This window comes from Misgurnus anguillicaudatus, chromosome 12 (genome assembly GCF_027580225.2).
Source record: "Misgurnus anguillicaudatus chromosome 12, ASM2758022v2, whole genome shotgun sequence".
In the NCBI taxonomy this organism is placed as follows: Eukaryota; Metazoa; Chordata; class Actinopteri; order Cypriniformes; family Cobitidae; genus Misgurnus; species Misgurnus anguillicaudatus.
Window position 1 is genome coordinate 35,519,394 of NC_073348.2, and position 15,847 is coordinate 35,535,240.

The following is a 15,847-nucleotide window of genomic DNA, read 5'->3' on the forward strand; positions in this document are numbered from 1 at the left end:
AACATGAATGTTAAAATCACCAACTAATACAAAGCGGTCATATTTTATGGCAATATTGCCAATAAACTCAGTAAGCTGCTGAATAAAGTCTGTTGAGGTATGAGGAGGACGGTAAATTACCCCCAATAAAATCGGACCATTCCAGTCTAAACAGAGGAGCTGAACTTCAAAGCTGGAGAACATTTCAGTAGAAATAGAGGTCCCGGATCCTGTTCCTGTTCCTGTTCCTGTTAATAGCACTTTTGGGAGTACTTCAACTCACCTGAAAAATCCGCTCCCCTTCTCCCTCTCATAATGGGAGAGGGAGAGTGTTACTGCGCCGAGTCGAAGTACTCACAAAAGTGCTATTCCGCCATACAATATAGTTCCTCTTTTAAATCCGCTTAGAAAAGCGCTACGTTTTATTTTGTACCACCAAACTTGCTCGTATAACTACTCGTCTTAAATAGGAAAAACGTTGATGTGTTTGGTCACTTCTAACTTTATCTCTGAGTGGTACCATTGAATGAATGGGGCTAAGCTAAATGCTATCGAAGTGTAGCAGCGCGCTCCAGTGCTTACGTGCACGCACACAGATGATAGAGGGATGTATCAACAATTCTTAGTTAAGGTAATAACATATTTTAATATTGAAAATGAGTAGACTATTCCTTTAAGTATAGACAGACTGATGCAATAGTTGGTCTTCATGCATCATGTGATAAATATTCAGTTAGCAACAGTCAATTATGCAAATCAAAATAATTCATTAACGTATTTATTAATCAAGCTAAATAAGGCATTTTTATAGAATGACATCATTGTGCCTGAGTAGTAAGTGAAAAAAAAATGATTCATTGAATTTAATAATTTTTTTTAAGGTAAGTGGTTGAAATCAATTTATTTAAGCTACATTTAAACAAAAGTTTTATATTTTATTTTACGTTACTAATCTTTTTTGTTTAAATGTAGCTTAAATAAATTGATTGCAACCACTTACCTTAAAAAAAATGATTAAATTCAACGAATCATTTTTTTTCAGTGCATGTTTGCTTGTTTCATGTATTACTGCAATGTTGTTTTTATTTGTATACACAATTACACATGTAGCCTATACTTTATATATTCAGCCTGCAGTTTCCATAAACATTTACACAGTTGGCAGACGCTTTTATCCAAAGTAACTTACAGTGCAGTACAATGTACATTATACATTATTATTAGTATGTGTTGCCTTAGTTCAAACCCATGAACTGCCTTGTTAATGCAATGTTCTACCACTGAGCTATACAAGAATCAAATAAGCACCCTGATGGGTTTATTAGTAATATGCCAAACCACTCTTTTAAGCCCTGCCAAATGTAAGCGCAATATCTTGTGTTGAACCACATTGACAGATTCAAATAACGCAAGCAAATCCAGAGCCTTAATTATTATTATAATGAACAAGACAAATAGAAGTTATGCTGCATTAAATATTTTGTATAGATTTAGGATGTGTTTAACTGACGTTCTAAACCAGGGGTAAAATATAGCATAGATGAGAGGATTCAAAGCTGAATTAATATACATAATCCATAACATAAAATAGTCTGTATCAGAAGTATTTTTTGTGTTTGGTATTAGAGATAAAATAAAAAAGGGAATCCAGCATAACAGATAAACAGTCACAATGATTCCTAATGTCAGAGCGGCTTTGCTCTCAGATTTCCTCCTCACTGAACCTTCTGTTAGATGTTTTCCACTCCTCATCAGAGAGTTTATAACTTTCACTTGATGATGTGCGACATAGAAGATTCTCAAATATAAAGTTATAATGATGGTACAAGGAAACAGGAAAGACGGGAACAGGTCAATGATTTTCCCGACAAAAGTAAACATTAATGTACATTCTCCATAACATGTGTATTTACTTGTTGATGTAGTAATAACAATTAAAATGTTATAAGTTGAAGAGCAGAACCAGCAAACACAGATAATAGTTATTGTTCTAGTCATTGTTATTTTCTGTGTGTACAGCAGAGGGTGACACACGGCCACATAACGGTCAACAGCTATAAAAACTAAATTATTCAGAGATGTAGAGAGAAGCAATCCCATAGTAATCGAAAATAAGTTACAGATAGTGTCTTTGAAGTACCAACATGTTTCAATCAACCTAATCCCCTCCAAGGGCATGACAATAAGTCCTACGAGCAGGTCAGTTACAGCCAGAGAGAGAATGAGCATGTTGGTTGGAGTGTGAAGCTTCTTGAAGTGAGAGATGGAGATGATCACCAGCAGATTCAGAAACACAGTCCATACTGACAGCAATGAAAAAAACACATACATGATATTGTATTCATATGTGGAGCGTTTCCTCTTGATGCATGATGAGTTAATGGCAGGAAAGCAGTATTGAGTCTCATTATCTTCTGTCTCAAAGGCCATGAGTAAAGTCTCCTCCTTATAGGAGTTTGATCTCATCTACTTACTGTTCTCAAATTTATACTGTATCTGAATCAAACTGACTCAACCCATTTACCACCCACTCTGATGCTGCATAATGAATTTTTTTTTCTTTTAATAGCTCTATAGTTACGAAAACATGTATGTTAATAACAAAGCCTAAGGCCTTGATCGATTTCTGTTGTTTACTATATTTACTCGTTTGTTTGTTGTTTTGTCAAGTAGCTTTTGAAATGTCGATTTTCATAAAAACAATTATTTAAGCACCTAAATAGGTATAATGAATACCTCTATATTTTTTTAAGATAATCTTTTCAGATAAGAAACAGATACACACAGATAAGAGTTGTGGCTATATGATTTTTCTTCTTCAGGACATAAAAACATCTGGGCCCATTTTCTTAAAGATTCTAAGAGTCCTCTCAGAAAAGAGGAGCGATTCGGGACTGATCTAAGAGCAACTCTGAGTAAGGAAAATACAAAAACTTTTATCTTAGTGAGGAGGCGGGGTTGACCCCCTTGCTACGTGTGACACAATCATTTGAAGACTGTGATTGGTTGGTTGTCCAAGATCCTTCTTGAAATTGCAGGTATACTTTTACCTATTATATATATATATATATATATATATATATATATATATATATATATATATATATATATTCATTTGTGTACCTTCTTTATGTGTAAAAAAATAATTAGTAAAGATAATATAGATAATTTATATAATTATATAATATAGAAAATATTATATTCTAAAATAATAATGTAAATATATCAAAATTTTTAGTTAAAATGTAATTATAAGCTATTTCTCAATACCAAGTACACCAAACTCGGACTTGTGTCCTTTGTAGTTCGAACTTGCAACTTCAGACTCGGAAGAACGAACTCCTGACGCGAAATGCATTCTGGGAAACTTCGCTGTCATAAGTCCACACAAGTCTCCTCTGATGCATCCTCGATAAAATGGGCGGATCAAGAACACATCCGGGAATTTTATGTGAACTTGGGCTTGATGTGAACTTTGATTTGGAACAGTACTTGGGCTGCGACTGATGACGTTTCACAAGTCCACAAGAACACAAGTACAGACAAGAACGCATATTGAGAAACAGCCATATTTGATTAAAGCCTAGCCTACGTGATTATTCCATATTAATGGTATTAGTTGTTTCTGAATTTTTACATTTTAGATACCAATCATGATTTGTTTCATAAAAAAATTCCATGCACTCATCTCACGCACAAATTGGTGTGTATGTATGCTTAGTGAATGAGATTCATTGTCCTTTGCCTGACCCAAAGCTTTTTGTTTAGACAGATAACATTGCATTTGCACTGAAAAAAATGATTAATTGAATTTACTCAATTTTTTAAAGTAAGTGGTTGCAATCAATTTATTTAAGCTACATTTAAACAAAAAAGATTAGTAAAGTAAAATAAAATATAAAAGTTTTGTTTAAATGTACCTTAAATAAATTGATTGCAACCACTTACCTTAAAAATATTGAGTAAAATCATTGAATCATTTTTTTCAGTGTGGGTATACTGAGGGTGCACTCACATTATTCCAAACAAACCGAGCACGTTTTGCCCCCCAAAGGCTGGTTCGTTTAATAAGTGTGATTGCTCTGGGCCTGGTTTGGTTAATTGTGCCCTCGCCGACTTGCAGAAGTAGGCTCAGGTGCGGATCACTGTGGCTTAGGCGCGGAACGTGCAGTGTGATTGCAAATCGTGCCAGAGCACGGTTTAAAAGGAGACACGTCAATTGCACGACCACTTACCTTCATTAAAAAACCTTCTGATGCACCAGCCCAGTCTCCAGAAAATGCGTATAAATAGCACGAAGTGTAAAACTCGTGCAATACATACGCCAAATTCCACTTTGGCGTGCATATGATACGCAAGTCCTTCCCATTCACTTAAACGGGGCATCTTTTTTTGTTGTTTTATTTATTGGTTTCTCAATTTTTTTGCTATTTTTTTACCATTTTCACTTGGGTTTAGGGTTAGAACAACTTTTTGTTATATAAAAATGACATCCTAACCCAAACCCCAACTCTAACCCCAACTCCAAGCGAACATGGCTTAAATATGGACAAAAACATTGAGAAACCTGTATATTAAATAACCTCATTAAGCAAATCTAAAATCTAACCCTAAACCCAAGCGAAAATGGTTTAAAAAAACAGAAAACAAATGAGAAACCAATAAATAAAATGACAAAAAAGATGCCCCGTTTAAGTGAATGGGAAGGACTTGCATATCATATGCACGCCAAAGTGGAATTTGGGGTATGTATTGCACGAGTTTTACACTTCGTGCTATTTATACGCAACCTCAGGAGACTGGGTAGGATGCACAAAGCAGGATTATGTGAATGTCTGCGCTGCACACACGACAGATCAACTACACTGTAAAAAAATAATCCACTGGATTTACTTAAAAATGTAGTGCATCATTTTTGCATCCACTTTTTGAAATACATTTTAGTTGAATTTTTAAGCCGTTGCATAAATTGCAGCTCTGGGACAACCGCGCTCTGGCTTGGTTAGGTTGGGTTAGCTATGATATGAGTGCACCCTAAGGCCCTCTCCGGCCATACAATATATCAGTATATACAGGCAAGCAGATATGGAATTTAATCGAATTATATGAAAATCTTTCTCTAGTAGCCTACATTATAAAATATCCAAGTGCATCCCATTACGTTTTCATCATGTTATAAAGTTTATTGTACTGATAGGAACTCAAGTATTTCTGTCATTTTGCTAAATAAAATTGACAAAAGATGAAGTAATATAATAGGCTATAAGACGTAACTAACTGTAGGCTATGCCTCAAATCCATTAGGAAACAAGAATAATTACCAAACTGTGTATAAAAACAATAAAATTTTTAAACATTCTGTGTTTTTCATTACTTTGCTCAAAACCAGTAAAAAAGTGCCTTCGCGCATGATCTAAAGTGTATGGACATTGCACACGTTTTGACTGTTTTAAATTTATTTTTTAAAAATCTTAAGATGTGTTTGTGGAAAATTGCTTGCGCACATTTTAATGTCCATTTTGTGTGTATGCAGACTTTATAAATGGGGCACTTCGGCTCATCAGCTCTCCCCATTGCAAAACACACTAAACTCCACTTGGAGATCATTCCGACCTCAAGATCTCTGATCAGTATAAACAAAATTATTATTAGCCATTACTTATTACTCATAAGACAGTTAAACATAAATACTCATAAAATGTTAAATGCAGTATATGTTTATATTGTTAATGCAGTGTTAGTAGTTAACAAGTATATTCACAATATAGTATGACCTCTAATGTCAAAATGTTACTATATTTACTTTAGAAACTATATTAGACACTTATTATTCACTTATTTCATTATTTTACTAAACAAAATCATTAAAGTTCACTCCTGCTAGAACATAATAAACTAAGAATATATGGCCTTTATGAGTATATTCATTGTGATATAGACAAGCACAATGCAAATAGGTGATTTGTTTTATAGCTTCTGTAGCGTACTTACAGTATTGTATATTTTGCTAGGCTCTTTTGTCTTACGTATTTGCAACATGTTTCTGCGTGGTGTGAATTGTGCTGTTCTGCATTTGTGTATCAGCTCTTTGTAATGCATTTATTGTAGATACTGTACATATCTCAGTATTTAACAAGCAATCATCTAAATTATAATCATTCCAACAAACAAAGTAAATGAATTAAACACAGTGATACAATGCACTACTCATACAGAGACATTATGAATGATGATCTGTAACAATGTCTACAAGATTGGACGCCTGATGAAATATTTTAAGAGTGACGATGTGTTTTAGTGCCTTACGAAACCATGGGTAAAAGAAAGCATATATGAGGGGATTTACACCCGAGTTAACATACATAGTCCATGATAGGAAACTGGCTGTGGCAAGAGGAATTACTGTATTACCTGTAAGAGAAAATATAAAAAAGGGTAAATAACAAAGCAGATGAATTCCCACAACGATTCCTAATGTGAAAGCGGCTTTGTGCTCAGATTTCCTCCTCACTGAACCTTCTGTTAGATGTTTTCCTCTCTTCACCAGAGAGTTTATAACTTTTACTTGTCGTTGTGCAACAAAGAAGATCCTCAAATATAAAGTTATGATTGTGATACCAGGGAACAAGAATGTAACAAAGAGATCAGTCACTCTCCAGCCAAAACTAATAATAAAGGTACACTCTCCATAACACAAACCGAATCTGTGTGAAACATCAGCGACAAAATATCCATTACCGACCACAAGGGAAGTGTTGTAAGCTGATGCGCAAAACCAGTTGAGAAAAATAGCCACTAAACTTTTAGTCATGGTTATTTTCTGTGTGTACAGTAAAGGGTGAATCACAGCAATGAAACGATCGAGAGCAATTAAAACTAAATTACTAAGAGATATAGAGAGAAACAGTCCAAGGGAAATTATAAAAAATCCACAGAAAATTTCTCCAAAGTACCAGCATGTCTCAATCAGTTTGATGGCCTCTACAGGTATCACAATAAGTCCTACGAGCATGTCAGACACAGCCAGAGAGAGAATGAGCATGTTGGTTGGAGTGTGAAGCTTCTTGAAGTGAGAGATAGAGATGATCACCAGCAGATTCAGAAACACAGTCCATACTGACAGCAATGAAAAAAACACATACATGATATTGTATTCACGCGTGGAGCGTTTTGTCTTGATGCATGATGAGTTAATGGCAGGAAAGCAGTATTGAGTCTCATGATCTTCTGTCTCGTAGGCCATGAGTAAAGTCTCCTCCAGATAGGAGTTTGATCTGATCTCCTTACTGTTCTTTCATTTATACAATATCTGAATCAGACTGACCAACCCATTTACCACCCACTCTGATGCTGCATAATGACTTAGTTTCTTTAAATAGCTCTAATCTCTTATACTTAATCTTATACTTAAAACAAAATATAAAAGATGAACAAAACGGAATCTAATGCCTAGACCTATTTCTGTTTTTAAAGTATTTATGGTTCAATGAATACCTCTATATTTGTAAGAATTCTGTTAGAGGCAATGGCAGTTCTAGATTGTGTTGTCCCGTCCTCTTGTCTTTTTAAAGAAGTCATTCCACCATTGTGTTTCTGAGTGTGGCCGGTTTCTCACTCCTCTAGATGGTCATGATCGCTGCCTCTCGTGCTTGGGCATTTTGCACACTGAGACGCGTTTGTAGATGGTTCATGTTCCCATTGGAGGAAGATGACCATCTCAGATCTGAGGATGAGACTCTCCTACCTCAAGAAAGCAAGAATCCCGATCCTGCTGCCTCGCACTACACTGCACGTAGCCCAGTCGGGTTCAGGCTATAAGCCCCCCCGCCCTCCGCAGGAAAACAGGACCTCTAGTACCTCTCACACCATGGGTCTGCAGCCAGCTGAGAATTTGTAGGGAGGTAGCGGATGTGGCTGTACCGACAGTGGAGCGGTTGGTCGCCATGCAGTGTCCAACCGTTGCTGTCTCCTGAAGGGATATGCCATTCCCGCACTTGCGGGCTTGTAAGCATTTGTCCACTCTGCAGGCAGTGTGTAAAGGACATGTGTGGAGGCAGCCTTAGCCGTGCACACCATGGCATTGCTCCAGGTCCACCAGCCCAAGGCACTTAGGGACCTGCACGAAAGTGGGCCGACCTAGTGGTTTTTCAAAAACTGCATGCAGCCACCGACCTGGTGTTCCAAGTGACCAAGAGCACAGCACAGTCCCTAGGCGATGTCCACATTTGTGGTCCAGGAATGCTATCTCTGGCTCTGCGTGGCTGACATGTGTGACATAGACAAGATCCCATTTCTCAACTCCTCCATGTCCCAGGCAGGGCTCATCGGCGAGTGTCACCCACATATTCAAAAAGAGAACAGTTTTCCCTTCTTTCTCCAGGTCCACAGAGGTTTCCGGGTGCCATGGGCAATGCAGAGCTGACCCGTCCTCCCTTTCCTCTGTCGCCACCGGACATGTCTGAACATGTGGAGAACCCAACCAGGTATCTTCACAATCCAGCAGTCCAACTGCAGTCAAGTGAGTGCCATACCGCTTACTTCCACCCCCTTCATGCAGTCTAAGAGCACACCTCGGCGGCACCACTGCTCCGCTGTTTGCCCCAATGTGAGAACCTCTATGGTGCCTTTAGTTCCTCTTGTGTGGTCTCTGAGAGTCTAGTTAGAGCTCCCCAAGTCCGTCACGCTGGCTCCTTCGCACCACCAGACTCAGGTATGCGATTCAAATTGCTCGTCGCCCCCCCCCCCCCCCCAAAAAAAAAATTTCTGTCATCCAATTCACCTCTGTGAAAGCTGCAGATGCCCATGTTTTACAGCCCTTACTCCATAGTACCCAAGAAAGGCAGTGGGTTACAACAGATCTTGGATTTGCATATTTTTGATTGCATCAGAGATTGGTTTGCAGCGATCAACCTAAAGGATGTTTACTTTCATGTCTTGATTATTCCCTGACACAGGCCTTTTCTCTGCTTTGCATTAGAGGGGCTAATTCACAGCCGAGTCTCAAGATGGGTGTTGCACAGCGGCACCCACCGGTTGAAGATGGCACAACATAAGCCTCCAACCTACAGCCAAACTCCGGTACTGTAGTCAGACCCTTCATTTCTTTGGGTGAGTGTGCCCTTTAGAACAGGTCTCCAGGCATGCTGTGGTATTCAAAAATGCCTCCACCATGGGATGGGGTGCAATCAACAATGGGCATGCAGTTTCAGGAGTTTGGACGGAACCCCAGCTGCATTGGCATATCAATTGCCTCAAGTTGTGGACAGTGTATCTTGCTCTCGACTACCTCAAAAGCAAGTTACAGGGCAAAGATGTGTAGTCCATATAGACAACACTGCCGCTGCTGTGTACATCAACCAACAGGTTAGTCTTCTCGATGCATGTTGCAACTCGCCCCACCATCTACTTTTCTGGAGTCAGAAGCATCTGATGTTCCTTCAAGTCATTCACCGTGCGGCAGACAAGCTTTCACAGGCAGTGCGTCCGGGTGAGTGGCGAGCTGATCTAGAGATGGTTTGGTACAGCACATGTAGATCTGTTTGCATCCCCAGAAACCTCTCACTGCCCCCTTTTTTCACTCTGATATTGATCTTGGGATGCCGATTTGCATGCTGTGATATTCTCAGATTTTCATCACCTTCTAGCTGTGATCATCATTTGGTGTACAGTAAGTCTAAGCATCAGGCTGAACCATAGGTTTTATAAGTTGCACCACCTAGTGGATAATAGCGGTAAATACAAGTTAACTCATCAATGGCGGGGAGAAAGTTAGGCTACGTTTACACGTGGGCGGCTATTTTCATAAACAGACATTTCAACCTCTCCGGTTTCAAAAATAATATTGTGCACACATGTCAGTTTTCAGAAAAGTGTTCATATACGCATACTGTGCATATATGCCGTCAAGAGAAGCTCAAGCCCACCTAAGCCAATCACAGGCAGCGCTGGTGGTGACGCGGACTGGTTCTTTGTGTTGGAGGGAGGAGTTGTTGCAGTAGGTTTTCAATGATGTCAAAGTACCGTATTTCTCAACTCACTCTTGCGGTACGTTGACATCATTCGTCTGTCGGTTCTTGCAGCGGCACATGAAGTCGAACACGCGTAAAATTGCTGACCTCTGAGCACTCGTCTCTGCTCCTCGACATAACGGAGCAGCTGTATTTGCTAATACAAACACACAAAACAAGTTTGCATAAACATAAATATGATCTTGGAAGCTTTCAGTGTACATGTCACATGTAAACATAGGTCACACTTTTGACGTAAGGTGAAAGGTCTGGCGCATACTGTGACGTTGCCCATCTAAACATCCGTTTGTCTCAGTTTACATGCAACCGTGCAACCGAAGATTTTCAAGATCTCCACTCTGGCCGAAGTTTTTAGAAACAATCGGTTTCATAGACGAGTTCTCCGTTTGTGTGTTGAGGAAGTTTGGTTCCGCCCGGATGTTTCCGCCCCGACCGGAAAAATAGAAACACCGGACATCCGGCGGCTCCGCGAAGGTTGTAATCAGCCGATTGGGCACAGCTGTGACTAGTTAAAGAGATCGCCGGGTAATTGGATGACTGGAGTGTAAAGAGAAGTATAAAAAGCACAGTTAGATGACAGTTGGGAAGTCTAGTGTGTGCTGAGGAACGGAGCTGTGCTCATTGTTAGACGTGGTGACTGGCTATATTTCTCTCTCTTCCCCCCCTCTCTTGTTGCAGTTACGGTGGACCGGCTGGGTTTAATGAATAACCCTACGGGTAGAAAAGGAACTCTGGTCCAACTAGTATTTTGGAAGGAGTAAAGCGAGAAGGGATTTGACCTCGTTGCACAACGTAAACAAAGGCTATCCGCTGTGAGTATGTCCGTTGGTGTAGCATAACTGGCAGAAACTTACATTGTGTGATCGTTGGAGTCCTCCAGGATTAGGAAGGCGGCCCTACCCCTATAATTAGCGTGGTGGGCGAGCCGCTGGAAGCATACGTCCATACAGCCACAGCAACGCGACTTTGGTCTGGTCGGTTTGCCATCGCCTCTACGTTAGCCCCAAGCACAGTGGAGGACATCGGGTGCTTCCCTTGTGGTGTTGCACTTACAGTGTGGTGAGTGAGACTTTACAAATCATAAGCTTTTTCACGTTAGAGTGGTGCTGTGTATGTGCTGTGGGTTGCTGTGTGTCTTGTCAGAGAAGCCCCGCACCATCCATTTTCTTCCCTGGGCGGAGGACGGAGGGGCCAACGACCTCAGACCTCATTGCCATCATACGCTGTGTGCTGTTTTAAGAGTACGAAAAGACGCAGACCAAGAGCTGTGAAGGACTGTGAGTAAGATACTAGAAGCATTTGTGGTGTAAGCTTACCTGTGTTTGTATTGTCGCAGAGTCGGAGGCGAAAGGGTCCGCCGCCCCCGTGGTCTCTACGAAAGGGCGCCCCTATCCGGGATTCGATCGGCCTACGGACAGTGGGGATAGGGCAGCGCTCGACCCGGCGAGGTGGTGTGTGACCTTCGCCCCCCTGCTGACCTACAGAAGAACCGACTGTGAACGCGATACTTACCCAGAAAGCTGTAAGTAGCGGAGCCGGTGAGAAACATTCAAAATTCAGTAACAGTGCTTCTGTGTCCTAGCGATCACCTGTGGAGAGAGAGAGGAAGCGAGAGTGAATCATTGAAGAGTCGACTGTGGACGTGATACGTACCCAGAACGCTGTAAGCAGCGGAGCCGGTGAGAAACATATAAAGTTCAGTAACAGTGTTTCTGTGCCCTAGCGATCACCTGTGGAAAGAGAGAGGAAGACGAGAGTGAATCAGTAAAGAGCCAACGGTGAACGCGATACTTACCCAGAAAGCTGTAAGCAGCGGAGCCGGTGAGAAACATTCAAAGTCCAGTAACAGTGTTTCTGTGTCCTAGCGATCACCTGTGGAGAGGGAGAGGAAAACGAGAGTGAATCAGTAAAGAGCCCACTGTGAACGTGATACTTACCCAGAAAGCTGTAAGCAGCGGAGCCGGTGAGAAACATTCAAAGTCCAGTAACAGTGTTTCTGTGTCCTAGCGATCACCTGTGGAGAGAGAGAGGAAAGCGAGAGTGAATCAGTAAAGAGCCTACTGTGAACGTGATACTTACCCAGTAAGCTGTAAGCAGCGGAGCCGGTGAGAAACATTCAAAATTCAGTAACAGTGTTTCTGTGCCCTAGCGATCACCTGTGGAGAGAAAGAGGAAAACGAGAGTGAATCATTGAAGAACCGACTGTGAACGGGATACCTACCCAGAAAGCTGTAAGCAGCGGAGCCGGTGAGAAACATACAAAGTTCAGTGACAGTGTTTCTGTGTCCTAGCGATCACCTGTGGAGAGAGAGAGGAAAACGAGAGTGAATCATTGAGGAACCGACGGCGAACGTGATACTTACCCCGAAAGCTGTAAGCAGGGAGCCGGTGAGAAACATTCCAAGTCCAGTAACAGTGTCTTTGTTGTCCTAGTGGCCGCCTGTGGAGAGAGAGAAGGCGAGAGTGAACCATTGGGCACGGACAGTGGGAAAGACCTCTATCAGTCACACCAAAAAATTGTCTGCCTCCAGGAGAGAAGAAGGAGGGCGCCACGGCTAGCAGGGTCCAGGCGGGAGCCTGACGTTTCCCTCTTTCCCCGTTGACGGTGGTTGGCACCCCTGTTGTTCTGTCCCTGTTTACCCGTGGCTGTAGTCTCCCTGGAGGGAGGAGAAGAAGCCTATTAGTTTTAAATTTCCCTTTCCCCATTTTTCCCAGTTCTTTTAAGTATTTAAATTCAATAAAACTTGTTTTAAATTTTACTCACCTGTTTCCGTGTTTGTCTGGTCATTGGGTCGGCTTTGGGGACCTCCTCGAGGTGGGAGTTAAAAAGGGGCGTGGCTTAGTCAAACACAGCCAGCCCCTAGTGGTGACAGATTTTGGCGTAGTCGGCAGGGTCCCACCTCGAGTTGAGTAACCAAGGTCACCCAATGACTGACAACGCGGGGCCAGCAGCCCCACCCCGTGCCACACCCGTTATCATGGGCAGCCCATGGGTCCAGAGATATGGAGGAGCAGAGTCGGAGGTACGCCTGACCGAATGGAAGGCCCAACTGGAGTACTTGGCCGACTTGCAGGGCCTTAGCGCCGCCCAGCGGCTCCAATTTGTGTTGAACTCCCTAGAAGGAGAAGCACGGCGAGAGGTACAAGCCGCCCCCGAAGCAATTAGAGCCACCGCCCAGACTGTGTTCCAGTTCCTTGCTGAACAATATGGTGACCATACCCCCGTAGCTGTCCTCCGTTCACAATTTTTTAATTGTAAGCAAGGCCCCCGACAACCTATCCGAGCTTTTGCCCTCAGACTGCGGGAACAGTTCACTCGCCTGCAAGCCCGACGAGACCATGGGCTAGGAGATGGAGAGGCTTTGTTACGCGACCAGTTCCTCCTGGGGATGAAAGAAGGCCCCGTGAGACAAAGTCTGAGGGTCCAGTTTCGGAGGGACCCCGGGCTTACCTTCGAAGATCTAAAGAAGGAGGCGCTGGCCCTGGAGGGTGATGAGGTCGAAGTAACCGAAACCCCTGTATGTGCAGCTGTAAGCGGAAACACAGCAGCGCCACCTGAACACGCAGACTGGAAGCAAGCCCTGAGGGTAGAGTTGTTGAAAGATGTCCGAGAGCAGATGTCGGAACTATCTAAGACCCTCTTGGGAGAACTTCGCCAAAGTAGGGCGCGAGAGGAACCGAGGCCGGCACCCCGAGAGCGAGTTTACTCTGAGAGGGGCCGAGAGCCACCGGGACGCCCGAATCGTTTGAACCGGCCCCGCTTCGAGTGGGATGACCAAGGGCGGCCAATCTGCAATCGGTGTGGAGAACCAGGGCATTACAGTCGCCAGTGTGGGCCTCGCAGGGCATCAGAGGGGGGTTTTTAAGACGACCGGCCACAGTGGGTCGTGTGGCCGGGACCCCTAGAGAAGACCCTGGAAGACGTGATAATTCTAGAGACCAGATGGTTGGGCACAGCCCAATGGCGGAGGTGAAGGTATGTGGCAAGACAATACAGTGCCTAGTAGATACGGGCTCTCAAGTGACATTGTTTGCGGAAAGTCTCTCGCAGGAAGTATTTGGGAAGCAGAGCACCCAAGGAGGGGAGGCCCCCTGGCTGACGTTGCGGGGCGCCAACGGCCTAGAGATCCCTTATATTGGCTACCGGCTGACGGACTTAGAAGTTCATGGGGTGTTGGTTCCCCAAAAAGGAGTGATTATCGTGGAGGACAGATGTCTGGGTGTCCATCGAGCCCTATTAGGTATGAACGTCCTCTCCGAATGTTGGGAGGAGTTATTTCGGGCTAAGCCCGGCCCTAGGATCTCCCCTGTCGAGAGGTCCCTATGGGAGCAAGTAGTAGCCGACTGTCGTCGGGTCCAGATGACCCAGGTCCGCAGAGGCCGGGAAGAGGTAGGAAGAGTGATGTGTCGCTTTGCTCTGTCTATTCCCCCTAGGAGTGAGGCCATGGTGTGGGTGAGAGTAGCCCCCCGAGGAGTTGGCCCCGAAGAATGGGTATTGGTTGAACCTCACGCCGATTGCCCCCAAGTGGAAGTAGCACGAGGCCTAGCGGCGGTCCGCCGGGGGAGGGTCCCTGTGAAGGTCCGAAACGACCACCCCTACCCAGTATACTTACACCGACACCAGCGGCTGGCCCGATTAACGGGGGTTGCGCCCCATCAGGTGAGAGAGGAGAGAGATGTTAGTTTCCGTCAGGTGTGCCCCACTGTCATCGAGGTGGCCCTGACCCAGATGGAAGCCCCTTCGAACAACGGGGGGAGGGACGTGCCGAGGCACTTGGCAGGTGAGTCCCTGCAAGGGGAAAAGTTGGAACAGGCGCAGACACAAAGACTCCAAGCCCTCCTTCAGAAATGGCAACATGTGTTTGCAAGACACGAGGAGGATTATGGGTGCACTAAGGTGGTGGAACATCATATCCCGACTGGAGATGCAGGACCCAGTAGAGAGAGGTACCGGCCGATCCCACCCACCTTGTATACAGAGGTACGCTCACTACTGCAGGGTATGCTGGAGCGAGGCGTCGTCCGGGAAAGCAGTAGCCCATGGGCAGCCCCCATCGTACTTGTGCAGAAAAAGTCAGGAGCTTGGAGGTTTTGTGTGGACTATCGGAAGCTTAACCTGGTGACCAAGAAAGACGCTTTTCCCTTACCCCGGATTGAAGACTCCCTTGCCGGTCTCACACGGTCTGCTTTGTAATCCACCTTGGATCTGGCCAGTGGATATTGGCAGGTGCCAGTGGCAGAGGCCGATAGAGAGAAGACCGCCTTTACGACCCCGTTCGGACTATTCGAGTGGGAACGGATGCCTTTCGGGCTCTGTAACGCTCCGGCCACGTTCCAACGCCTCATGCAGCGCTGTCTTTGAGGTCAGTTAATGGAGTCTGTCTTGGTATATTTGGATGATGTAATTGTGTATTCCCCAGATTTCGATTCCCACCTCCGACACCTCGAAGAGGTTTTCCAGGCGATGGAGAAATATGGGTTGAAGTTGCAACCCGACAAATGCCATCTGTTGAGGCGGGAAGTCCAGTTCCTGGGCCACGTGGTCAGCGCTGCTGGGGTGGCCGTAGACCCTGGGAAGGTCTCCGCGGTAAGAGATTGGAGTGCACCCAAGACTGTGAGGCAAGTGCGGTCATTTCTAGGGTTTGTGGGGTACTACAGATGGTTCATAAAAGATTTTTCAAAGATTGCCAAGCCACTTAACCAGCTACTGGTCGGCACAGGGCGAAATCGGGGACGGGGGTCACCCCCTATTGATTGGGATGAGTTCTGTGAGGGGGCATTTCAGAGATTGAAACAGGAATTGTTACAGGCTCCTATCTTGGCCTATGCAGACTTTACCC

The 15,847-nt window shown here is 43.9% G+C and overlaps 2 protein-coding genes across 2 annotated transcripts; both read right to left on the bottom strand.

Moving 5' to 3' along the window:
• Window positions 1-1,440: 1,440 nt before the first annotated feature.
• On the bottom strand, window positions 1,441-2,409 carry LOC129446264 (trace amine-associated receptor 13c-like). The gene has a single exon (XM_073873717.1). The coding sequence runs from the start codon at window positions 2,407-2,409 to the stop codon at window positions 1,441-1,443; it is 969 nt and encodes a 322-aa protein (XP_073729818.1).
• Window positions 2,410-6,199: 3,790 nt separating this feature from the next.
• On the bottom strand, window positions 6,200-7,244 carry LOC129447563 (trace amine-associated receptor 13c-like). Its single transcript, XM_073873718.1, has one exon. It carries the CDS (start codon window positions 7,220-7,222, stop codon window positions 6,200-6,202), a length of 1,023 nt encoding a protein of 340 aa, XP_073729819.1. The 5' UTR covers window positions 7,223-7,244.
• Window positions 7,245-15,847: the final 8,603 nt, after the last annotated feature.